This window comes from Grus americana, chromosome 1, assembly GCF_028858705.1.
Source record: "Grus americana isolate bGruAme1 chromosome 1, bGruAme1.mat, whole genome shotgun sequence".
NCBI lineage: Eukaryota > Metazoa > Chordata > Aves > Gruiformes > Gruidae > Grus > Grus americana.
In genome coordinates, this window is record NC_072852.1 from 202,534,855 (window position 1) to 202,561,614 (window position 26,760).

A 26,760-nucleotide genomic window follows, 5' to 3' on the forward strand; every position below is an offset into this window, starting at 1 on the left:
GAGCTGTTGCCTGGATGTTTCCAATAACATATTAATTGTGTCCCTGCCCATGGCAAGGGGGTTGGAACCAGATGATCTTTAAGGTCCCTTCCAACCCAAACCATTCTATGATTCTACGAAACGTACCTTTGCTGCTACATCTACAATTTCTTGTCTAAGATCAGTATATTTGATTAACATCAGTGCATTTGGTCTCATAGTAACAATATACATCTTGCATAGGTTTACAGACTTTGTGAAAGGCTAAGAGTGAATTCGTATCATCTACTTTTCATAGTTATAGATTTTCACACCAAATGGCACCAGTGTCTTGTCACACAGCTGCAAATTGTCTTGAACAGTTTTACCCCATGAAGTTCCTAACCACTCTAACAATTTTTATGCAAGATACAAAAGGGTTTAAACATGACTATATATCCAAACTAAAATGCATTTATTCACTTTTGACGATCTTTTAATTGAAGAACAAAACTTCTAAATTTTTAACATGACTGCTAGCCACAGCCCCTGCTTGGAAAGGATCATGTGGAGCACAGCTTGTGTTTTTGCAGCTTCTTACCCTTTAGGATCCATGGTAATGGTCATGTCTAGGACACTATACAGAAAACAAAACAGATAAAGGAATGGAGCTCTGGAGAAGGATCCTGAAGGCCAGAGGGCTTCTAGACATAACTTCTAGACACAGAAGAGTGATGGGAGACCAGGAAAGGTCAACTCATCTGCACTGGACTGGGCTAGCAACCTGAACTAGTGAGCGAGCTGGAGCTGTGCTGTATCAGTATTTCTAAAAATGGCTGAAACACTAAGACATTAAGACTGTATTCTGAGGAAATGCAAGGAAGCCAGTGTTATGGGCACGTGTGGATACAGGGCTCATTTTTTTATATAAGGGAAAGTTTGATGGTGAAGAAAAAAAATAAATCTTAGAGTTGTGAGATTACATTAACTTATCTGTACACACTAGCAACATTTATTTCAATATGTGCCTCTACAGTACACAAATGCCCAGAAAAACATTTTGATGACTTTAAGACAGATCATTCACATTCGTAAGGAGTCAGAGCGTCTTGCTGGCCTTTTAGCAGCATGCTCTTAGCCGATAATTCCATAACTGTACAGCTGCTCTTTCTCACCGTGGTAAAAGCAAGCATAAAAATTCTGTCTGTTTGCACTGACACTAAGCAACCAGACCCAAGTGGCTCTTCACAAAGCATTACCATCACCTAACCTTATTGCTACCTAAGGTAAACAAAAAAAGAGAAGAGATTAATCTTATTTTTCAAATAGTGGTGTAAATCAAAGACATGGAAAAAATCATAATGTGAGGAAATGTACTCTTCTAGATGATTCTTTCTGGACTGTTAGAAACTATGCTTATATTTCATGGAAAGCTAACCAAAACAAACTTTTTTCTAACCTTTCTCATTAGATCTGGTCCTGAAAACTATCACATTCCTGGCAAACAAGCCAAGTGTAATTTTCTAATTTAACAAAATTGGTTTGTCCTCTACTTACGTGCAAGCACAATTTTATAAATAATTACACTAATACTTTTTAAACTCTTTTCAATGAGAGAAAAATTCTGTTTTGAGACATTGTCACCAGGCAAAAATAACTCATGAAGTTAATTCCTTTATCCCCAGAAATCTTGATCTGAAAATTCTCTGTTTATCTCACCCCATATTTGCAGTTCATGTCATTGTCCCAGCAAAAAAGCTGGCAATTTAAACTGGCTGGTACCGCTGCGGTTGATGGTGTCCTCAGTGACTGGTGAGGACTGGCATGTATTGGACTAGTTAACAGCCAGCCAGCCATGGAGCTCAGTACTCTCCAGCCCCTTGTACTCTGAATAGGCCTCCTTATTCTGTAGACTTCCAAAACCTGTGGCAGAACAAGTCTTTTCTTTCAGCTTGGCAACACTTCTAGTTATCTCAGCTCTTAAGCATCCTCATGTGCTTGCCCATCTGGGATATAATACACTTCAGGTAGAACAAAATAAAACAGAGTCAACTGATTCACTTAAAAATATCCCATCCCAGTAAATTATACCATCACCTATTCACTGAATAGCCTTTTCTGGCCTTCATGGAGCACCAATTACTTATCACAAGTTGTACTTCATTTAAAAAAAAAAAAAAACCAAACAGTCTGGAATACTTGACTTACAATTTGTATATAAATTATTCTATATTTCTATTAACTTCAGATTTGAAGTTACTGAACATCTAATTTAACCCCTGTGGAGTCTGGAGAGAAGAGTCACTGCTTCACTGATTTGCAGTTTTGGAGGACAAAAACAAAACACCAAAAACTACGATTAGCATGCAAGATGAGAGAGTCATTGAAATGGAAACAAAAATATTAATCAGAACTGGTAGAAGTATGAAAGTTTAACAGCATATTTGAATTCAGAATTATCTACAGCAAAACACAAAAAGCTTGTGTAATATTGTAAAATTCATATCCTTCTCTCTCTAAACTTTTTCTTTATCTTTATAATAAGGCATAGCTTCAATGGTTACACTACAAGCAGATTCTCTTTTAGTCAGAATACAGGGTGCAGCCAAGTTGTACACAAACCTGAATTCACTGAAGGTCTATGTTTAACTGTAGGACAGAAATGAACTCTTTTCATAGTTGTGAAAATCATTCTGTTCAGTATGACTCATTCTGCTCAGTACATTTCCTTACATCTAGATGGGCCATAATGTATCTATGACTTCTAGAAAGAAAAATGAGAGGTAATGGCACAAAATAGGATTTGTTTTGAAAATGAATACAAAATATTCTAAAGGTGCACTCAAGATATACAGATCTCCAGAAATTTTAATTCACTGTAAGACAATAAAATATTCTGTCTTCAGATGTTACGAGTCTATCTGGAAAAAAGTAAATAGGTTTTGTTTTGTTTGTTTTTATTTTCCCCCACAAGACTTAGTGTCTAGGACAGTACAGATGTAAGTGCAAGTCTAGGAAAGTTGAACTGCTGTTTGGCTCATAACTTTTGCTGAGGGAACAAATACAAAAAGAACTGTTAAAAATCAAATCCTAAGTTACATATAGGTAGCTTTAATTAACAAAGATTGCAAGTGAAAAGGATATGAAATACTTTTAAGTTCATTCACTGCATCAAACTAGTTTTGCACAGATGTAGTTCCTAGACTACTAAGATTCAGACTTCTTCAGCCTGTTATTACACAAATACAAACTGTTGTACAAATGCACCATATAGTAACAGCAAAGAGATTGTACCAATTCTTCTGGCTTTATTCATCCATCTGAGAATAAAAATATTATTTTTCTAAGAGAAAAGGCAGTATAATAATTTAAGCTTCAGCACAAATGAAGTATGGAACCATATTTTTTATATATTAAACACTTGTTGATTAGTTAACAACATTATTGCAGCTCTCCTCCCTGTTCCTAGCATGGGTAATTACTGAAGTGTAAGAACCAAAGGTGTGGAGAAGCAAAAAAGCACGTGGCCAGATTAGATTTTCACTCATAATTCCTTCAGTGAGGAAACACATATCTTCTTTAAGATATTGATAAAGATTGTAAATTTTAAAAAAGTGAAAATCAGACTCTTAGTTTAAATAAGGAAAAACATGTTTTATTTACACATGTGTGCTTATTCCCACACTCTGAATTATGTAGAGTAACAGCATAAGAACTTTGACAATTTTCTTTTTCTTATAAGCATTCTTATCTTGAATGTGAATGCTGTTTCACTGGACTCTCCTGCTTAGAACAAAAATTATCCCAAAACGCAGAATCCTCAGGTGTGACTGGAATACCAGATGCAACTAAATCTTCAAAAGTCAATAATGTAAACTGTGGTTGGTTAGACTCCATGGAACATACCTAAGGAAAATATATATTAGTATTACATGAATCAATAAATCTCAATTTTCTTCCTGCAATATTCCCTGTCCAGTTTAAACTACACATTGCTTACTGAAGAAAGAAAATATTCCAGCTGAGACCATTGTCACTGTCCCTAATTTAGCCTATACAGTAACTAATAAAAAGCATGTAACAGGCCACACAGAAAAAGCAAGTTTTTCTTTGAAAACTGAAACAACAAGGGAGAGTGCTGCAAATACCACAGAATGAGTGTTTAAGTCCAAAAAAAAGGAAGAAAAAGCCCACCAACAAAATGTAGTTTATTCTCCAGCAGACATGATTATTTGAGATGATAGCGTGAGGATTTATTCCACTAGAGGTGTGCCTATTGCTACTCTTCCTAATACCAACAATCACAGGAGTTGTGCATGCTCCTCTCAAACTCATGCTATTTAAGGACACATGTGGTCACAATCAACCCACAATTCCCAATGTTAAATCCAGATGAAGCGCAGACTGAGATATTGGAGATGAGACTGTCATGGTCTCTGCAGTAGTTCCATCATTTCAAGAAAAATCACATTTCAAAGAAAAAAAGTTTGGGTTTTTTTAAGCACATACAACTGTGCAGCCTGCTGTATGCTATCTGCAAGCGTAATTCTTTCCAAACAGCAGTGCAAATAGTACAGCTGTATGAATCGAACATGAATATAGCTGATCCTTCTAAATTCAGCATTTGCTCAAGCAACATATTCTTAACGCTTAATATTTGACAGAATTCAGCAGGCTACTCTGCAGTGGGGTTATTCTGTACATCACACAGACTGAGACATTTTTGATGCAGGCTAAGGTACTGTTAACTTCTTGGGGAGCGAATACTGATGCCTGGTAATCACAGAAGGGCTGAGATTGGAAAGGAGCTCTGGAGGTCGTCTTGTCCAAACACCCTGCTTGAGCAGGGCCACCTAGAGCCAGTTGCCCAGGGCCACATTCAGATGGCTTTTGACTATCACCAGGGATAGAGACTCTACAACCTCCCTGAGCAACCTTGGTCACCCTCACAGGGAAAAAAAAAGTGTTTCCTGACTTTCAGAGAGATCCTCCTGTGTTTCAGCTTGTGCCCATTGCCTCTTGTCCTGTCACTGGGTGCCACTGAAAAGAGCCTGGCTCTGTCCGATTTGCACCCCCCCACCCCTTCAGGTATTTAGATACATTACTAAGATCCCCCGAGCCTTCTCTTCTCCAGGCTGAACAGTCCCAGCTCTCTCAGCCTTTCCTCATAGGAGAGATGCTCCAGTCCCTTTATCATATTTCTGGCTCTTTGCTGGACTCTCTCCAGTATGTCCATGTCTCTCTTGTACTGAGAAGCCCAGAACTGGACCCAGCACTCCAGATGTGGCCTCACCAGTGCTGAGTAGAGGGGAAGAATCACCTCCCTTGACCTGTTGCCAATACTTTGTCCAATGTAGCCCAGGATACCGTTACCCTTCTTTGCTGCAAGGGCCCATTGCTGGTTCATGTTCAAATCTGACTGTCCACCAGGACCCCCAGTGCCTTTTCCATCAAGCTGCTTCCCAGCTGGGTGACCATCTGCATGTCCAGGTACCTGGGGTTGTTTTTCCCCAGGTGCAAGACTTTACACTGCTCCTTGTGAACTTCATGAGGTTCCTGCCAGCCCACTTCTCCAGCCTGTCAAGGTCCCTCTGGATGGCAGCATGACCGCCTGACATATCAGCCAATCCTCCCAGTTTTGTGCCGCCAGCAAACCTGCTGAGGGTACACTGCCCCATCACCAAAGTCATTAATGAAGATGTTAAACAGGACTGGACCCAGTTTTGACCACAGGGGTAAACCACTAGCTACCTTCGTGCCACTGATCATCACACTCTGGGCCCAACTGTTCATCCAGTTTTCCACGCACCTCACTGCCTGCTTATCCAAGTACCTACATCAACAGTTTCTCTAGGAAGATCTTATGAGAGACAGTGTCAAACGTAAAAGGTACTGAAGTCCAGGTAGACAATATCCACTGCTCTCCCCTCATCTACCAGGCCAGTCACTTCATTGCACAAATTTACCGTGTTGGTTGAGCATGACTTTCTCTTGATGAAGCTATGCTGACAAGTCCTGATCATTTCCTTGTCCTTGATGTGCCTGGAAATGGTTTCCAGAATTAGTTGCTCCCCACCTTTCCAGAGATCGAGGTGAGGATGACAGGCCTGTAATTCCCCAGATCCTCCTTCCTGAAGACAGAGCGACATTTGCTTTCCTCCAGTCTTCGGGCACTTCTCTCAGTTGCCATGATCAACCAAATATTATTGACAGCGGTCTTGTGATGATATCTGCCAGCTCCCTCAGCACTGTGGGTGCATTCCATAAGGGCTCATAGACTTACATACGTCCAGTTTGCTTAAGTATTCCCTGACCTGATCTTCTTCCTCCAAGGGTACATCTTTCTTCCTCCTTCCCCTCTGGTCTCTGGGACCTGGGATTCCTGAAGGCCAGTCCTGCTAATAAAGACTGAAGCAAAGGCGGCATTCAGTACCTTGACCTCTCCCATGTCCTGCGTACTCAGGGCCACTATTTCATTGGGCAAAGGGCCCACATTTTCGCTAACCTTCCCTTTGTCTCCTATGCACTGGCCTTCTTGTTGGCTTCTAGAAGCCCTTCTTGTTGCCTTCTAGAAGCCCTTCTTGTTGCCTTGGACATCCTTGGCCAGATGGAATTTCATTTCGCTTTAACTTTCCTAACTTCGTCCCTGGATATTCAATGTTTCTGTATTCCACCCAGGTTACCCATCCTTGCTTCCACCCTCTGTAGGCTTCCTTTTTGTGTTTGAGTTTGACTAGGAGCTCTTTGTTTATCCACACAGGACTCTTGGCATTTTTGCCTGACTTTAGCAAAGTTAGTGGGATGGAACTCTCTTGAGCTTGAAGGAGGTGATCCTTGAATATTAAGCAACTTTCTTGGGCCCCGATTCCCTCTAAGGCCTTATCATAGAATCATTCAGGTTGGAAAGGATCTTTAAGATCATCAAGTCCAAACATTAACCTAGCACTGCCAAGTCCACCACTAAACCATGTGCCTAAGCACCACATCTACACATCTTTTAATAACTCCAGGGATGGTGACTCAACCCCTTCCCTGGGCAGCCTGTGCCAATGCTTGACAAACCCTTTTGGTGAAGAAATTTTTTCCTACTATCCAATCTAAATCTCCCCTGGCACAACCTGAGGCCATTTCCTCTTCTCCTATTGCTTGTTATTTGGGAGAAGAGACTGACACCCACCTCACTACAATCTCCCTTCAGATAGTGGTAGAGTGATAAGGTCTACTTCTCAGCCTCCTTTTCTCCAGGCTGAACAACCCCAGTTCCCTCAGCTGCTCCTCATAAGACTTGTGCTCTAGACCCTTCACCAGCTTTGTTGCCCATCTTTGGACACACTCCAGCACATTATTCCACATAACTCTTCCAACCAGGTCTTTTAGGAGGCCAAAGTCTGCTCTCTTCAAGTCCAGGGTTGTGAGCCCTCCTCCCTGCCCCCAGGATCCTGAACTCTACCATCTCATACTCACTGCAGCCAAGGCTGCCTTTGACCTTCACATCCCCAACAAACCCCTCCTTGTCGGTGAGTAGGAAGTCCAGCAGAGCACTTTTTTTCATTGGCTCGTCTATAATTTGGAGGAGGAAGTTGTCATCAATAGACTCCAGGAATCTCCTGGATTGCTTATGTCCTGCAGTGTTGTCCCTCCAGCAGATACTGGGGTGGTGGAAGTCCCCCATGATGACGAGGGCCTGTGAACATGAGGCTGCTCCTATCTGTCTGTAGAGGGCCTGATCTGCTTGTTTTTTCTGGTCAGGTGGCATATAGCAGACACTCACTATAAAGTCACCTTGACCTGTCCTCTTTAATCCTAACCCATAAACTCTCCACTGGCTCTTCATTCATCCCCAGGCAGAGCTCCAGTCACTCCAGCTGCTCTCTCACATAAATGGCAACTCCCCCTCTGCATCTTCCCAGTATATCTTTCTTAAAGACCCTGTACCCCTTGATCGCAACACTCCAGCCATGGGAGACGTCCCATGATGTCTCCATAATCCCAACAAGATTGTAGCCCTGCAACTGCACACAGATCTCTAACTCATCATGTTCATTCCCCATACTCCATGCACTAGTGTACGGGCACTTTAGAGAGGTGCCCCAGCACGTTGATTTCCTGGAGAGGGTTTGGGGGATTTGTCCGTAACGGTGCCTTGTAGGCACTTGCTTGCTGACATGGAGGTGACCCCACTTAAGGCCCATTTGTTGATTTTGTTATCCCATCCTGTCATGTCAAGGAAGGTAGGTCAATAAGTAGGTAAAAGAGCAAAAATGTCTATTCTCCGCTTCAGCACTTGAGCAGTAAGTTACTGTTAGGAATAAATGGAGAGACAACAAAATGGTTCGTGTTTGTTGTAACAGCACAGCAAAACTCAAAGTTATCCAATGCAGACTGAAAGCAAAAGTTAATTGAGCTGCCTGTCACTTTATATCCTCACACAAGTGACAGGGTGTTGAGACATTCCTGTTCATCTGCCGTTTTGGAGACACAGTAAAGCTGCAGGAACTGTGCCTAGAGCCATGCAAGTGACATCACAGATGCAAACCAAATATGAACTAAGCCTCAGAGCTGAGGAGATTGTTAACAGACCTAGTTTGAACTTCAGCACATGCTTGTCTGAAGACAAGTGTGCTCTGATTGAATTAATCACAAGTCTTGTGAAATTTAGCAAGTGATAGACGAAAAGATATTTTATAGCCCACATAGGAATTATAAAGAATGATAAACTTGGCCATCTTTCATTGAGATCTGCCTCAGATAACTGTCTAGATCTAGGTAAGAGTGTAGATAAATGTTCTTTCTCTTCAAGCATACAGCAATCACTAGCAGACATTTTGTTAAGATTCTTGACACTAGAGAATTTAAATTATAATACTTTAAAGTAACAATTGCTCTTTCCTGTGAATTGTAGGTACTTGATATCAGGTTGGGAAGAAAGCTCACTGAAAGTAAATGTTCTGCAAACAGGACATAATAAATTACTCCTGTGATAGCAGAGAGGGAACAGAAACAGCACTGACATCCTGAAGCAACTGCATAATGTCTACACACTCACATTCCTGTTAGGAGTCCTGAAAAGGCACAATGTAATAGTACAGAAATTTTCACTTCATTTTCATATTGGGGAGTCACAGAATGCTCACTTGTCTTCTCTAAAATGACCTTTCTTCAGTGAATTGAGCTAATGAAATTTAGGTCGTTACAAATGTAGTCAGTGGACAAGTAGGCCTTTGAGATTTTTCTTGGTTCAAAGACTTCTCATCATGACTTTTGATACTGTGCCTATTTTTTCTATGATAATTTTAAGGTGTGTGACAGTGACGGTGAAGACCAATACTAAAAAATCCTGGATTTTTGTGGAATACTTAGCTAATTGTCTTTAGAAATAATGCCCACCTTTTCACCTCAGACTGACATTTATCAGTATTCCTGTAGGAGGGATGATACACAGCCCCACTGTGAACTGAAGTATGTCCTGTCAAACAGAATGCACGTATTTTCTTAAAGAGTATTTGAGGACTGATTTACCACAGTAAATCCTCAAAGGTAGTTTATACATCTGTTTTTTAATCTAACCAATACTAGTTAAAAGGCCTGCCTCTCTGTGTTATCCATGAACACAAACTCATACTTTATGACCATGATAGATGTGTGCATGACCATTTTCATCCTCTTATCCATTCATATACTATTTTTTTTCTAGTTCCTGGCAGAATTTTTTTATAAATAACAGAAAACAACTAACTCATTTTCTTGTGAGCAACTAAAACACCACAGACAAACCTGGCAATTTGTCACACTTTGCTGACTGTCTGGCTATTTCAGCTACAACTTGCCAGTCTGCCTCAAATTTGACTTTTATTGCTATTTTCATGACCCAGGTCTTTGTTAAATTACACAGAAAATCCTGAAAAGCTTTTAAGTAGCTTTGTTGCTTCTCTCAATAGAGAGACCACATGGAATGAAGACTAACACTGCTGTTCTTCCCATCTGTTGGTTGTTGCTGCTTGTCTCAAGGGTTATCTTGTCATAATGGTGTTTGAGAGATGGATCTGCTCTGGGATACATGCACTGACAGTCCCCCATTAAAATCAACTTAGTGACGTGCCGTACTAGTTTAGCAGTCCAGATTGGTTCACTGTCTCTGTTTCCCTCACTGTGAAAACCATCTTTCCCACATGGGTATTAGCAGGCTGTGACAAAAAAAATCACTTAATCTTCTCTTGAATGAACACACTGAATGCTGTAACACATACATTCCAGATTTGACAATATCTGTTGCTGTCCTCTGAAACCATTTCTCCTTCCCAGACCTTTCCTGAAATAGGCACCACAGAACTAGAGGTAACAATCAATAACAATCTGATTAATGCTGTGCGTAAGATAAGCTTTGTCCTTGGCCCTACATCTGAGATAACACACTTCTAGCTACAGCATCAGACTAAGTTTATGTTCAAGTGATTAGTTACCAACACCTGAAAACATTTCATAATTACTTACATCAGAATGCTTCTGTCCAAATCCCTCCTGTTTCCCGAGAGCCACTGCAACATGATGATGATGATCTAACCGGGTCTCCTAATAAAGATGAAAAATGGCGATGTAAATGCATTTTCTTTACTCTGTTTCCAGTAAAGACTAGATAAATGTTTAGAATATGGTTCAGAACAATAGCAGAACATAATTTAAAATGCTTTAAAATAATGACATTCGAAAAGCAATAATCCTTTATAGTTTTGTTGGAGAGCTCAAGAATGCAGATGCAGGGCTGAACTGGTTACTACAGGTTACCATCATCTCACCCATTTGTAGATATTTGTATTCAAGTTTGTGACCTTAGCATTCCTTTACCAGTTCCTTCTAAGTCACAAGCCACATAACCTGTCTCAGCTATCTGTTTTCCAATGAGATGAACTGTGAACTTCTGGGAAGTATTCTGAAAAACAATGATGTAAGTGTAAACTTAAAGCAATGACTCTCTCACTGTTGACTTCAGACAGCATGTAAAATTACAACTTCAAATTTCTGACACGGCAATCTGAGCACTGGTCTGTGTAAATATCAATCATTTTTCCTCAAAAAATGTTTTAAAATATAAAACTATATACTTAGTAATATAGTTTATCTATTAAATAGTTTTGTTTAAAAGTCTTTTCCTCTAGAAAGGCTAAGAATTCATTCTAAAGAATTCATTTCAGAAAAAACCCACACTTTTATATAGCTTCTGAATAATGTTTATTCTATAGTCAAGTCATAATCCTGTTGCTTTATATATATACAGGAGGGAAATAATGATTATAAATGGGGGAAAATAATGTTTTCCTTGTTTCTTTATCCAAAAATTTTCATATAATTTCTGCAGAAACTTTCCAAAATGGAAATCAAGAATGACAAGAAATTTACCTACAAAAATGAACAATTCAGATATCTCCATTACTCTGAAAATCAGCTAGTAGTCTGGATATTCTCCTGGGAGGTATGACTGAACCTCCAATTTCCACTTCCTTGGGAAATACTCTAACTGCACTATATTATAATATAAAGAAAGCATCATGATGTCCTCCTACTTTCTCTGACGTTGTTGGTTGCCTTTTTTTCCCCCCTTTTAAACTAAGCAAAATGTCTTTTAAAACAATGCTGTGTCCTAGTTTTTGGCTGGGATAGGGTTAATTTTCACAAGAAGCTGGGAGGGGACACAGTCAGGACAGCTGACCCAACCTAGCCAAAGGGATATTCCACACCATATGATGTCATGCTCAGTATATACGGGGGCTGGCCGGGGAGGAGGGATTGCTCCTCAGGACAGACTGGGCATTGGGCTCCAGGTGGTGAGCAAACTGCATTGCGTCTCACTCGCTTTGCATATTCTTTTATAAGTATTGTCGTTGTTATCTTCCTCTCCCTTTGCTGTCCCAGTAAACTGTCCTTATCCCAACCCATGAATTTTACCTTTTTCTTCCAATTCTCCTCCCCATCCCACCTTGGGGGAGGAGTGAGCGAGCAGCAGTGGTGCTCAGCTGCTGGCTGGGGCTAAACCACAACAGCTGCCAGTCCGCATTAGGCTTCTCTACAGTTCATCTACTATATAGGGTTTTCAAAGATTTCAGTTGCAAGAATACCATTTCTGTGATTCCCAAACAGCCCTGTATATAGAAAAAAGTGCCAAGATGCTCAGCTCAGATCTACTCAACCCAACTCGGGCAATACAGTAGCTGCTCTAATCATGTGTAGCAGCAGTACAACTATAAAGTTGGGGGACTTTACTGGCAAAGATGTGGGTGTCTTGGCAGATAGGTGCTGGTGTGGGAGTAGAACTGTGTTTTTACTTTGATCTCTCCAGCACCAAAACTGTGCCTATTTGACAGACTTAGAAGTGAACTTTGTCTCTCTCACCTATTTAAAAACAAAACAACGAGCTCATCTTGTTCTACCTTTCTGCAAAGCCCTAGTAAGAAAACAACTGTTTCAATTCTTTCTAGATTAGGAGAAATATTTAATGCACATGAGAAACACTAACAAATCTGCAGAGTAAGTGACTGCAACAGCTATAGGTATACTTAGTATGAGGTATTTTACTAGGTTTCCCATTCCTTTACTAAGGTACAAGTCTGAAAATAAGTCAAGCATAAAGAATACTACCTCAATTTTGATGAAATCTAACCATTTGTATGCATCATGCACATTTATATAACTTCCTCAAAAATAAAAAAGACTATGAAAATTAGATGTTTGATCAAGCGTTGCTACACAATTCATATAGTTCTAGGGTGGCAGCATTTTATGTTGGTCTAGATGGAAAAATGACTACGTCTAGTTTTTCATCACTTCATTTTCCCCCTTCTTTCATTTTTTGCATGTCCAAGAGGTTAAAGACTGATGAAAACATAGGACACAGCACAGCACATTCATCAGCGGCCTACAACTGTAGTCAAAAGTTTGCAAAGAACTCTGTTACAGCTTTAAGCTAAAGGCACAGGATTTTCTTTCTGTGAGCTTACAGATCGCTTCTTGTTTGTGCAACTAAAAACATATTATAAATAAAGTATTTTACATATTGGTAATAAAATTTTTTTTTGTCAGCTCAAAGCTGCATTTAACAGGCAGTGGCTCTTTAGATAATGGGGACCATTCCGCTGCACAGACCCTGCCCAATGGATAATGAATTCATAAGATTCCAACTCACATATCCTCTGTGATCACAAAAAAAATTTTCAGCATCTTAAAATAAAACATAACAAAGTATGTCCTTCATTTCGTCTTTGCTGCTTCAGAGAAATGTAAATCCAAAACAAATACAGAATGGAAGATCTTTCCTGACCCCTACCAGTGGCCTGCAAAAAACTTCAGGTATGGAGTTAATGAAACATACTAAAACCATAAAACCCAGTGAATCAGCTTGCCTCTCTATTCATCTGAAGATGTTGCTATACCAGCTCATAAAATAAATCCAACTTCTTAAATGGAAACAGATGATTAAACAAAAAGAGAAAGACAACAACTGTACAAAAATTTCTCTGAGGTAAAGGAGGGGTACTGCATCCAGCTCTGGGGTCCCCAGTACGAGAAAGACATGGAGCTATTTGAGCAAGTCCAGAGGCCACGAAGCTGATCAGAGGGCTGGAGCACCTCTCCTATGAGGACAGGCTGAGAGGGTTGGGATTGTTCAGCCTGGAGAAGAGAAGGCTCCAGGGAGACCTTATAGCAGCCTTCCAGTACCTGAAGGGGCCTGCAGGAAAGCTGGAGAGGGACTGTTTACAAGGGCATGGAGTGGTAGGACAAGGGGTAATGACCTTAAGCTGAAAGAGGGCAGATTTAGATCAGATATTAGAAAGAAATTCTTGACTGTGAGGGTGGTGAGGCACTGGAACAGGTTGCCCAGAGAAGCTGTGGATGTCCCCATCCCTGGAAGTGTTCAAGGCCAGGTTGGATGGGGCTTTGGGCAACGTGGTCTAGTGGAGGGTGTCCCTGCCCATGGCAGGGGGGTTGGAACTAGATGATCTTTAAGGTGCCTTCCAACCCAAACCATTCTAGGATTCTATGAATTCCTGTACTTTTGTTTTGTTGAGATTCCTCTCAATAAACCAGAAAACATAAAATGGATCAAAAATTCTTTTTCTCTGCACAGAACCAAAGTGTTACCAGAGCTGTTCAAGCTACAGGCACATCGAGACTTACAATGACCTCATTTCAAAGGCTCGGCAGAATGATGTGTCTGGGATTTAAATCATTCTGGACTCACTCAACAACAGACAGCTTACGAGGAAACTGTACCTTCCCAGCCAGCAGAACTGATTGCTGTGTGAATCCAGTTGGATTAGCTAGTCTTAGAAGTAAAAGTTTTCATTCCTATTTATTCTTGACAATACAACAGGATTAACTTCTCTTACTGAGGGTGAAAGACTCCATTACAGTTGCACACCAACAACGATTACTAAATAAATTTCAAATTGACCCAGGTAATCTCAGTTTGAAATTCATATTCTGGAAGCAATGTGTTTGCCTATACAGAAACCAAGCAAATATTTGTTGTGAAAAAAGGCAAAAAAATATTTGTGTAGCAGCAGGGATGCAGGTGATTCTTAATCCCTGAGTGAGGTTTAGGATAAATTGGGTGTTTCCTTTATAAACTGGTTGTATCCAAAGTTGAGGTAGGGACCGAAACTGAAGTGTCTTACGTCCCTTTGAAGATTCTCCTTTAATATAGATTCCAATAAGTGCTATTCAACTATTCTTCCTGATTAACTGTACGAAACTAGGACCAATAAGGAGAGAGTCATGAACACAACATATTGCAAATTAGTAATTAGGATTTTTTTTGCACATATCAGATCTGCTACAGATATATATCTGTATTATAAACTTATGTTTATTTCTTTAAATTAGAAAACTTGTGTGGGATGCCGAACTTGTCCAGGCTTGTTGGTGCCGAATAAAGGGCCATTACGAGCCAGCAGAAGAGGCCCTGGGGGAGTCCAGCTTGGGCGAGAGCAGGGATTGAGCAACTTGCTTATCTCTTACTGATAAGCACTGGACCTGAACAGGGGCAGGAGATGAGCAATTTGTTCATCTTAACAAGATGCGGCGCCTGACAGGTCTACTCCTCAATCAACTAAGTGATGCCTGGGGTGAGGGGGAGCCTTCACAGCTCCACATTACTTTGGTAAAACTAAACAGACCACTGCACCTCTATACTGAACACCTTTGTTCTCCGCCACTTCCCCCCCCAGCCCTGATCAACTGCACAACAAACCTTGTTAAGGGACAGTCGGCACACAATACCTGACTTAGTCCCACCTCACCACAAGTATAAATCTGGCATTTAGAATCCTCTTTTTGAGGACGAGAACTCCAACTATCTGGACAGGTCAACAGACCTGGACCTCTCTCCTTCCCAAGCAGGGACGCCTCTTTGGTAAGACTTGTGCCTCCAATTATGTCAGATGTTACCCCAGGAAAAAACTATCATTAACAAAAGCGCTGAACTATTAACTCGAGCTCAAAATTGTTGCAGTAAGTGCATTTATCAATGGCAATTCCGAACTTTTTATATCTGTCGCCTCAATAAATTACCTATTTTTCTTTTCAACTTTGTGAAACTGTTTCAGTGAAAGTCCTTAGTGGGGCTCTGACAGGCAAATGCTGACTCTGATAAGTAGCTACACACATAATCCTTTAGACATAAACCATTGACCAAGTCTGGGACTAAGACTGGACCTAGCCACACCTAGGCTCCTCTCTGAGATGGAGTTTAGAAAGCAAGGGGGTCCTTTTTGAACCTCGTGACTCAACGGCCTCCCTCAGCCACACATCAGACTCGTACCCTTTTACGCGACAACTTGTCATAATTGTTATGGATCAATTTCTTTCACTTTTATTAAAATTAACTAGTACTTCATTCTGTAAGTTTATTTTCTTCAAAGGAAGTAAATGGATCATAAAGAATTACTCATAACAACAACAACAATCATCATAATAATGATTCCATCCTAAATTAACACCCTGACACAAATACCGTATCACTCTTCACCGGACTAGTAAACTTCTAATTATTACTAAACAAATTCACCTTTTTCAAATGAGCAAAGTGTGCACTACCTATGTGAATAAAGCATATTTATCACACATAGCAGACATATCTTAACATTAAATTTAATGTTTTCAAATGAAGTTTTACTCTATTTTTTCTCCTACTCCTTCCAAAACAGTTGGAGGGAATCTGAGTAGCAATCTCTAGAGTACTGTATGAAAACAAGTGCCTAAAGCTAAACCAATCCATCAAGATCAAAGGCTGTTTGTGAGCTACTGCCTTCCATCCAAGCTCAAAAATATATGACAAGCGGAGAAGGGGAAAGACACTTCAACCAAAACTAAGCCCTTGGTAAAGGGACAGCAATCGGTCAACCACACAAGGTAGCGCATTTGGTATTTACAACGAAACAACAGAAAAAGAATTTTTTTAAATGTTCACAGAAAATTCTACCTCCAATATGAACAGGCTTTGCTCTTGATATGAACAGTTACAAGGCATCTGAACAGTGTCAGCTTTGATTTGCTCTGATTCACCAGTATTTCTCTTGACCTTTTTGTCATGACAAGGTGGTAGATCTTTTTCTAGTCTATGCTTTTAAGTTGCTTTTTTTCATATTACATGGTACTTTCTGAAGGAGATTTCAGAATATTTTCTGTAATTTAAATGGGTAAAATCCCCTTTATTTCTCTCTTCTGTTTTTGATAAATTAGATTCTCTTTAAAACTGAACAATCCAGAATATGTGATAATTGGATTTTAAACAGCCTTGCTCTCTTCTATCATCTCCTGTCATAAAGATATAAGTAGATCTGAAAAGCAAAACTGTGAGGTCATTATATTTTTTTTATTTGATAGAAAAAGTTCACTCAAACACAGCACAACAGGGAACACAAGGAAAATACTATACTAGTAATATGCAGTCTTACAGGTGATTCGTAATGACTTCCCTTGGGTGACTCTTCCAGATTTCTCAAAATTAGTGTTTTCAGTTAACAAATTGTTTCAGAAATTTGGCTCAAGGGCAAATAATGGAACAAAAAGACTTTTGTAAGTATGAAAACGGGCACAAGATTAAAAGAAACTTGGGAGAACACAAAAAAGTAAAGTGATGCTTAATTTTTGGCTGGGGATTGGTAACTGAAAAACTAATTATTTTTTTCAATTTCATTTTAATAAATGTTGAAATTTAAATGAAATTATATCCCAATTGAGCTTGTATTTAAATTAAACTTGATAATAAATCCTTTCTTTGAAATACTACCATCTGTCTCATTACAAGGCCGTGCTCTTGGGAAGCAGGGGGCCAAGCATGGAAGAGGAGACAATCCTCAGACAAAAATTAAATTAAGCTTCTAACAGTAATTACTAAGTAATAAGGAAAAATCAAATAATTGTAAAGCATCTAAGTAATACAGGGAGCTATCTACATCATCACCTTCAGGCTATTTTAGTCAATCAAAGACCAAAATTAGGAGTTCCAGAAGTCAATCGAAAGAGGTAGATGCTTCCTGGACAATGGCACACTGCTAGCATTAACGCAGAAAGCATTCTGTTACAAGATGTGTCACAGTCTTTCATAAAATTTTCTTTTGCCAGTCTATAACTCCAAGAAAGTATGGCAATATCAGTAAGAGGGCTGATTCGGTATGGGTAGACTTTTAAAATAACACAAACCCAAATGTGGCTAGAAATGGTGAAAGGAATGAACTGTGAAGAGGTCAACTTACACTACAAGTTAATTGTTACTAGTACATTCATTCTTTTTTACTCCTTACATACCATACATATAGTTTGTATACTTCATAAAACAAGCATACACCAGAAATTTGTCATTTAGACAAGCTCTACTGGAACAGCTGTCTCCAGCAATGTAGATATTTTCAAAATGTCAATGCATAATAGAAACTGAGTACTCTTGCTGAAAAGTGCATATGACTACTTTGTGAAATTGCAAAGTATGTATGCTTTAAATATATACCAGCTACACAAACTTACGGCAAACTGGAACAAGGTGCCATTTACAGAGAATTTTAAAGTCACAATGTGTTTTGTGTTTCTTCCTTTAAGTGGTTGACCAAAAGTGCCTCTGAGGTGTAGAGACATAGTATTGTGATTTATTTAAATTTTTTAAAAGCTTGGTTTCTCAGGGTAATTAAATAATTTGAGATCATTGTATAGAATCATAGAATCATTTAGGTTGGAAAAGACTCTTAAGATCAAGTCCAACCGTTAACCTAACACTACCAAGTCCACCACTAAATCATGCTCTTATCCGTTCTTTCTCTCTACACCCTTTAAACTACATTAGATGCTATTGATCATATTCAAGAAGGAAAAATAAACAAAACCCCAAACCCCAACGCTCAGACAGAAGACTGAGCCCAAACTAAGGTTCCAATTAAGTAAAGGCAAGTTTTTTGCATCTCTCCATTCCCATAGACAGCAGCCAGTCAGTACACTGTAACTCCAAACCCACAAATGCATGTTTCTACCAGCTCATATGGACAAGAAGAAGGAAACCCAAAGGAGCTGAAGATATCTCCATTTCAAACATTTAACTTAAATACTAACTAATGGGGCTAGTTAATCACTAGTTCCATTCTAGACCAACTAATGAAGAACTTTAAAATCTTAGATACTGTTCAGAAGTCAGGTCTGAATATGCTTCAGTGAACTTCCTGCACACCCTAGGATGAATTTCATAGAGTGCAAGACATATACTCCAGGAACAGGAAAAATAAAAAGTCATTATAATGAATATATCTCTGGGGTGGTTTTGCAATCATCAAAACAACTTTAAAATGCTGAGGATTTATATCCTAAGTTTTGATTTATATATGTTCAATGTGATTATACAGAATAAAGATCTGAAGCTACAATTAAAGAAAAAAAACCCCAGATGTGCAATGCAACCATAGGGTGTTGAGACTGTTTATCATTATTGAAAAAATAAATCTGAATATTCCTTACCTCAAATGTCCACTCTTCTTCTTTATCTCCATCCAGAAGCATTTCTGTCTCCTTATATACCTTCCCTATTTCCAGTTGCAATGGGGACACATTAAATTCAATTCTTTGCAAGTTAAAGCCAATTCCGACTCCAATAGCCTTTAAGAAGCTTTCCTTTAAGGCCTAAAACATAGAATAAATGTATTTTATTGCTGTTTTCAAACTGTTCTATAAACATTACTCCTGAGCAGACACTGTAGACTAAATAAATTTAAGATTTATACTACTGTAAATGTGAGGGTAAACTGATGAAATTATCATGAGAAAAAGTTACCAGCATTGTTAATATCTAGCCTAACTTGCTGCATCATAATCAACATGCAAACAGAATCACCTAGTGGCGCATACAGACATGAACCCTTTACCTTGTTCTGAGTCTGCATTTAAAACTAATCATAAATCCTTCTAGAAATGTCAGCTGTATTGTGGTTCTTAAAGTTATGCTGACATTAGAAAATCACTAAAATACAAAACCCATTAAAATATTATCTCCATATGAACATGCAACTATAAAAAGTATAAAATTTTACCATAATGAAAATAACAACAAAATATATCAGAAGAGAACGTGGAGGTTATGGCATTGCAGTCTTTAAGTAGAAAATAAAAAATTACCCAGTGTCGATGAAACATATCCAGCTGCATCCATTCATTACTCATAGACTTGATTACACCCCACTCAGTTTCAGTAAACTGTCTATTCATGATGCGAAAGAAATTTGGAATTGAGCTACTACCTATAAATTAGAAAGAGATATTTACAGAAATGTTAATAGAGTAGTAATAATAGGCAAATGAATTACCTCATGTTATTGCTCTAGAAAAAACTTGTAAGAAAAAAATATTATGAACCAACTCTGCTCTTCAATCAGAACTTATACAGCCTCAAAGCAGTGATGCTGATGACTGTTCAGGACAGTATAAAAAAAAGCCATTCCTATAGCAGAATTACTGCATTAAAAATGTGACAGGGAAGTCACAAACATATTATGTATTTTCAGCATTCTCTACAAAAGAAAGTATTTAACCAGCACTGATTTTATATAAAAAAATTATATTCTGCTACAAAAGTAGCATATACATTATTTGACATCTGACAGCTTGATCTAGTAACATTTTATAAAACAGCATGCTGTTTGTCAGAATTCATCAAGTAATTCTGCCTCTGTCCCTTAGATGCTGGGATACGAAACAAACACTTTTTAAAGCACATGTAGAAATACAATCTCCCAAATTTATCACATGCATATTAAGTCTTTTGGATTTACTCTGCAAGAAAAGTGGGGGTAGGGACATGCTTATAATCACAGTAAGATATCAAGAAAAAAACAACCGCCAAACCTTCAAATCCTTAGATGAAATTTAAGCCTCCTCTAAAAATAAGCACAGCTGTTGTAGCACTGCAGCAGCTCTTCAGGGCTACACCACTTTTCCCCACTAGTCTAAATTTACTTTGCAGAAGACACTACAGACTGTGTGCTTATATTGATTGATCAATGGCATTTCTATAATACACTGGAAGCTATGGACCTCATTACACACTTGGTTAATCACCCACAGCCTATATCATTAATCAGCATACCATGCAATCTGTCCAATAGGGCTTACAGCTGGCTAAACAGACAATGGCAGAAAACAATCTATTTTCTTTAGTAGGGATAATAAAAATCTGGAGAGAGACAATTCCACATATTGAGACAAATTTTTTCCATAAGTTATGCAATGTTCTCATTAAAAAGACAATATTAATTGTATTTAATCCAAAACATAGTCTCTCCTCCCAATATCACACTACTTTTAATGAACCTATCACTAAGTCTTTGCCTAACAAAGATGCAGATTCTAACTCTAGCTCTGCCTCTGATTCTGTGAGTGACTATGGGGAAGGAACTTCCCTTCTCTACACTAGTGTTCCCCATCTTAAACCAGGGACGAGAGTATTAACCCTTCTCTATAAAGTGGTTGTCTTCTGCAGATATCTAAGAACTATATAAAAACAGGTATTGGCAGCAGTAATAATTGATCTGAATGAACTAATGTCACACTAAAGCACACATTCAGGTTTTCTGACAATTTCCAGATCATACTGCAAAGTGTAATCTTACATACTGTACACATCACACTAGACATGGCAGTGACATTCCAGAGATGCCCTCAATTTCATTTATAGACTAAAGTGAAGAAAACATCTTAAGACAGACATTTTGTTGACAGTTGCAGCAGTCAACTAAAGGAATGATCCAGAAAAATCTAAGGACACGTACGGGTTTGCGTGGCAAGGATTTGGTAGTGGAGGGCAGGGCTACAGAGGTGGCTTCTGCAAGAAGCTGCTAGAAGCTTCCCCTATGTCCAACAGAGCCAATGCCAGCTGGCTCCAAGATGGACCCACTGCTGGTCAAGGCTGAGCCCATCAGTGATGGTGGTAGTGCCTCTGGGATAATATAGGTAAGAAGGGAAAAAAAACCAACAAACCACCCACGAAGAGCAATTGCAGATGGAGAGAGGAGTAAGAAGATGTGAGAAGAACAACTTTGCAGACCCCAAGGTCAGTGCAGAAGGAGGGGGAGGAGGTGCTCCAGGGGCCAGAGCAGAGATTCCTCTGCAGCCCATGGAGAAGACCATTGTGAGGCAGGCTGTCCCCTTGCAGCCCATGCAGGTTAACAGTGGAGCAGATATCCACCTACAGCCCATGGAGGACCCCACGCCGGAGCAGATGGAGGCACCTGAAGGAGCCTGTGACCCCATGAGAAGCCCATGCTTGAGCAGGCTCCTGGGAGGACCTGTGGCCCCATGGAGAGAGGAACCCAGGCCAGAGCAGGTTTGCTGGCAGGACTTGTGACCTTGTGGAAGACCCACGCTGGAGCAGTTCATGAAGAACTGCAGCCCATGGGAAGGACCCACGTTGGAGAAGTTGGTGGCGGACTCTGTCCCGTGAGAGGGACCCCAGGCTGAAGCAGGGGAAGAGTGTGAGGAGTCCTCCCCCTGAGGAGGAACAAGTGGCAGAGATAATGTGTGATGAACCGACCAGAACCCCCATTCCCTGTCCCCCGTGCCACCAGGAAGGGAGGAGGTAGAGAAATCGGGAGTGAAGTTGAGCCCAGGAAGAAAGTAGGGGTGGGGGAAAGGTGTTTTAAAGATTTGGGTTTATTTCTCATTACTCTACTCTGATTTGATTTGTAATAACTGAAATTAATTTTCCAGAGTTGTGTGTGTTTTGCCCGTGACGGTAACAGATGAATGATCTTTCCCTGTCCTTATCTTGACCCACGAGCCTTTTGTTATACTTTCTCTCCCCTGCCCAACTGAGGAGGGAAGTGAAAGAGCAGCTTTGAGAGGCACCTGATGTCCAGCCAGGATCAACCCACCACAGGACAGAACTAACTTTCCTCTCTGGACAAAATGATGAAAAAGAAAAGCAACCACAATGTCTATATGTTTTGATAGATTACGAAGGCAAATGAAGTATCTATCCACTTAGACAATCCACCTTCCATAAAACAATGAAAAATAACAAAGAAATTTGTTCAACTTGGAGAAAGGTTATTGTCTTTCATCTGAGTTTATATGGCCCATTTTATGATCAAATAACTGTGTTAACACCTGCTCCAAACAATCCACTTATTTTTTTTCTTTCTCTTCTTCTCTCCAGTGTTTAAGACAACAGTGGTGAGGCACCAGCCTCTTCAGGTGATTCAAACTACAAAACATTCAAGAATTGCCTAGTGTAGCCTTCCTTCTCCATCACTTTCAGAGAGTTCTCTTGCTTTCAGTAACCCAGGGCTATTCACGCTACCAGAGCAGACTATCCCAGACTATCCACACTACACTGCCTTCAGCACCTTGAGGCGTACAATGCCTCCTACATCGTCAGTCCTCCCACCATTCAAACCTTATCATGTATGCTGAAAACACTCAAACTGTTTAGCATATCAAGTGTATATCAAACCCGTATGCTACCTCCTTTTCACTCCTTACTTACCCCTTTTTTGTCCTAGGTTTCTTAACTGTTCAGCTACCCTTCTTGATGCTTATGTTCAAATTTACACAGTACTCTCCCCTCCATTCCAGCTGTGTGTCATGTCCCTCCTCTGAAAAGCTCAGGCACCGCTTTCTCCTGAGCTGCCCTCCCCTCCCATTTTCTCCTTCAGACAGTGCAGTTGCTTTCCTCGGAGGAATGGATCAGATTAGAGGAGCCAGGACTATTGTTCTCCACAAATTACTAGCAGTACCACAGCCTGCCTAGTCCGTTTCTCCATATTTGCTTGAATAAGAGAGATAGATTGGTTCACAGAATCATGGAAAAATTTAGGTTGGAAAAGACCTCTGGAGACCATCTGGTTCAATCTTCTGTTGAAAACAGAGCCTTATATTAGGTTACTCACGGCCCTGTCAAGCAGTCTTTCACCCCTTCTCTGGGCAACTTATTCCAGTGTTTCACTGTTCTCATGGTAAAGAAGTGTTTTCTTTTATCCAGACAGAATTTCCCCTGAAGCAACCTGAGCCTGTTGCCTTTTGCCCTGACCCTGTGCACCCTCATGAAGACAGCTACCTACATCTTGACTACAGCTACCTTTCAGATAGACTGTGGTTAGATTCCAGTCCTCAGATACCCTCTTCAGGCTCAACAAATCCAGCTCCACCAACATTTCTACGCAGGTCAAGTTCCCCAACCCTCTAATCACCTTGGTGACCCTTCACTAAACCCTCCTCAATGCTCCTATGTCTCTCATGACCTGAGGGATGAGGAGGGGACAAAACTAGAAGCAGCAGAAACTCTTCTTTTAGATGTGACCTTTTTTGCTTTTACTTTGAGCAAAAAAGCCTCAAACATACTCACCACAATTGACAAAATCTTCCTTTGAAACGATGGGAACAAGTCCCATATAGCAATTATTCAGTTGGTTTTAAATTTGCATTTCTAAATTACCTCTCATTTGCATGCTGTTTCAGAAGTAAATGTGCCTTTCAACAATTATACAAACACTTGAACTTATTTCTGTGACCATTTAAATTCATTAATAATCTAAGTTCTTGTTTACAAAATAATTATATTTCATTAAAAATACACCAAAGAGCTTTCATGACACATTATTCCCATATGTATATTTTAGAGCTAACAGCTATTTTGGATACAATTTTGGGTAACGCATAGTATAGTCTACAGATGATCATTTGAGGCGTAGGGCAAGACAGGGCCAGTTAATCACCTTTCAGTTGGGTCCTTCGGTGAACAACTGAGCTTCCTATTCCAATGATAACGTTCTAAGACCTTCTTAAGTCTTCTTCCTCCTGTGTTTACTGCCTGTATTTTTCTCTCAGAGAAGTTTCAGAAAAGTGCTAAACGTTTTTAGTAATCTCAAAGTCTACTCTGTAAAATTTAAGTGAAGAAAGAAAAAAAAATGTGCCCCGATATTTTAATGATCTTTGTGAAGCCACAATATTTTCTACAAGGAAAAAACAAAGACCATGTAACAGAATACAAAAGAAATTGGAATTCAAGTTGCAACTCTGACAGGAAATAAAGGCAAGGCAAAAAAGTATTTGTAAGTGTTATCAACCCAACATACTAAATTATTCTTAAAAGTACTTTTAAAAAATGTCAGAGGATCTTCTCCAATACTTGCAGAGTATTCACCACAAAGATGACATAACATGATAAACATTCTCATAAACATAGTCAGGTTTTGGCTTTACGTTCAGACTTGTGTTAATTAACTAAAAATGTGAACTTAGTATCTGCACTTCACTGTGCTGTGGTTTCTTCTTCTCTAGAAGATGATACTAATTTTCTAAGAGACATTTGGCTCCAGTGTACATGTATGTATTTATGCAGGTGGAATTCTGGTACATAAATGCTCCAAAACCCTTAATGCATGCCAACTTTAGTATTTTTCTAAGAATGAATTCTAAGAAAATTTTCTAAAGAAGATCTATGAACTGGAGAAGCACGATAAAAATGAACTGACAGTCAAAACTTGAAAAATAGATTCTCCAAAGGAACAAATGCTTTTATTGTAATGCACACATATAACGAAAATAGTTCCAGGAATATTTTGTGTTTTCAATGAGCAATAATAAGCCCAGATACTCATTGAAACTTATGTAATTGTACTACTGTTTCTTATTTAACTCGCAGCAGTAAAGAAAAAGGAATCCTTTAAGATATGCAGATTGTAGAAAACTACATATCTGATCTCTCTGTGCTTCTAAACATCCATACTCTTAACAAGCTCTGTAGCAGGTGCCACACAGATGGGTTCACACAGTACTGAGCCCTTGCTAATATAATCCAGCACTCCTTTCCCAGTGTGCAGGGTTATTAAAAAAACCGCTTAAATGTTGAGCCGAAAAATTAGCTGGGGATACAACTATGTGGAAAAATTTAATTGAAATGCTCAAAACTGCATTTCAAATATTCCTTCTGGTAAGTTATATTTACAGCTTCTGAAGAATCAGAATTTAGATTCTGATTCCAATAAATCCAATATACTTAGAGTAATCTTGTTCATCTCAGTGGCAAAGTGAGGTTCCTGTAACACTAAATGTGTGCACTTCAGGAAAAAATATTTCCATATGTAAATTACTTATTTAAATTGGTGACCATCAGGAAATTGCACAATATTTATCTGATTGGTCAAGCATCTAACTAGGTGGAGGTTCATCACTGAAATGGAATAAATTCAATTTTGTGATTTTAGAAATACATAAGAGAGATAAGACATGTTTTCATATGAGATTTGAAAAGTAAGTGGAGTTGGAAGCAGAGAAAAACAGGAAGCTTGTTCCACAGATGGCTTATGATTAATGGGAAAAGATACATATCCCCATCAACTATTAAAACTCTTTGAGAAAACAATCACACACCTTTTGCTGGTTTTCTCTAAGAAAAAGAAAAATTGTGATAGGAGCAGATCTATGAAAATACTGGATAAAATGTTTTAAAAAAAAAAGAAATTGGAAAAATGCTGATTTAGATTCTAAAAGGAATTGAGAGAGTACATTTCAGCAGACAGAAAAACTGAGCTAATGGCATGAAAGTTATTAACATGACAAGGGGGTAGGGATGAGATTTTTGAATTAAGCATGAAACCAAACTTGCCTGGGTCGAGGGGATTAATGAAAATAAGCTCCACTGTGATTGAGAGTTTTCTTGCTTTGAAATTGAACGTATCGATTACTGTAAGTATTCTGTCAAAAATCTAACCATATCTCTTTTCACAATTACCCTCTATTAATACCTTAAAAATAAGATTTATATTTAGTATAGAAGACTAATCATAAAAATGTTATTGAGAGGCTTTTTCTTTTCAGAAATGCATACATCTGTTCAGTCATCAACCAAGTAACTTCACTATAAACCTTATGAAAGTCTAAGTTAACAGTTACAAATTTTGAATGTAGTAATTCCTGTAAATGTACTTTAAAAGTAGTTCCAATGCTTTGTATAGATACTTCTTGCTCGCCTATGTCATCTAATTTCCTAACTTACAGCTAATATACTGTTCAAAATGTAATAGCTTCTTCTCAAGAGAAACTGGGAAACAAACTTTAGTTCTTTTTTAATACTGAGTAGAATTATATTGCCCCTTCTCTCATTTGAAAATACATTTTCATTTGTATATGTTTTTATAGTTCACTTCTTTTCTCGCCATTACACAAACCATTGCACATTCTTTCTTTTTGCATTTGTTCGTAATAGTTAAAATTCTGAAAGCATTTCTCTAGTCTACTGTAAAGTCCACACTTGAAAAAAAAAATTGTTACAGAGCATGA

At 39.0% G+C, this 26,760-nt stretch overlaps 1 protein-coding gene across 3 annotated transcripts in view; it reads right to left on the bottom strand.

Annotated features, from left to right (window-relative positions):
• Window positions 1-3,597: 3,597 nt before the first annotated feature.
• Window positions 3,598-26,760, bottom strand: part of AASDHPPT (aminoadipate-semialdehyde dehydrogenase-phosphopantetheinyl transferase) — a 37,514-nt gene continuing 14,351 nt past the window's right edge. Inside the window, exons 3-6 of one of the 3 annotated variants that reach the window (XM_054841134.1) lie at window positions 19,603-19,724; window positions 18,949-19,110; window positions 10,450-10,527; window positions 3,598-3,864 (exon numbers count right to left, since the gene is read on the bottom strand). In XM_054841134.1, the coding sequence (XP_054697109.1) occupies window positions 3,706-3,864; window positions 10,450-10,527; window positions 18,949-19,110; window positions 19,603-19,724 (521 nt within the window). In that variant the 3' untranslated portion in view covers window positions 3,598-3,705. The other 2 variants (XM_054841143.1, XM_054841151.1) reach the window with 2 other exon arrangements.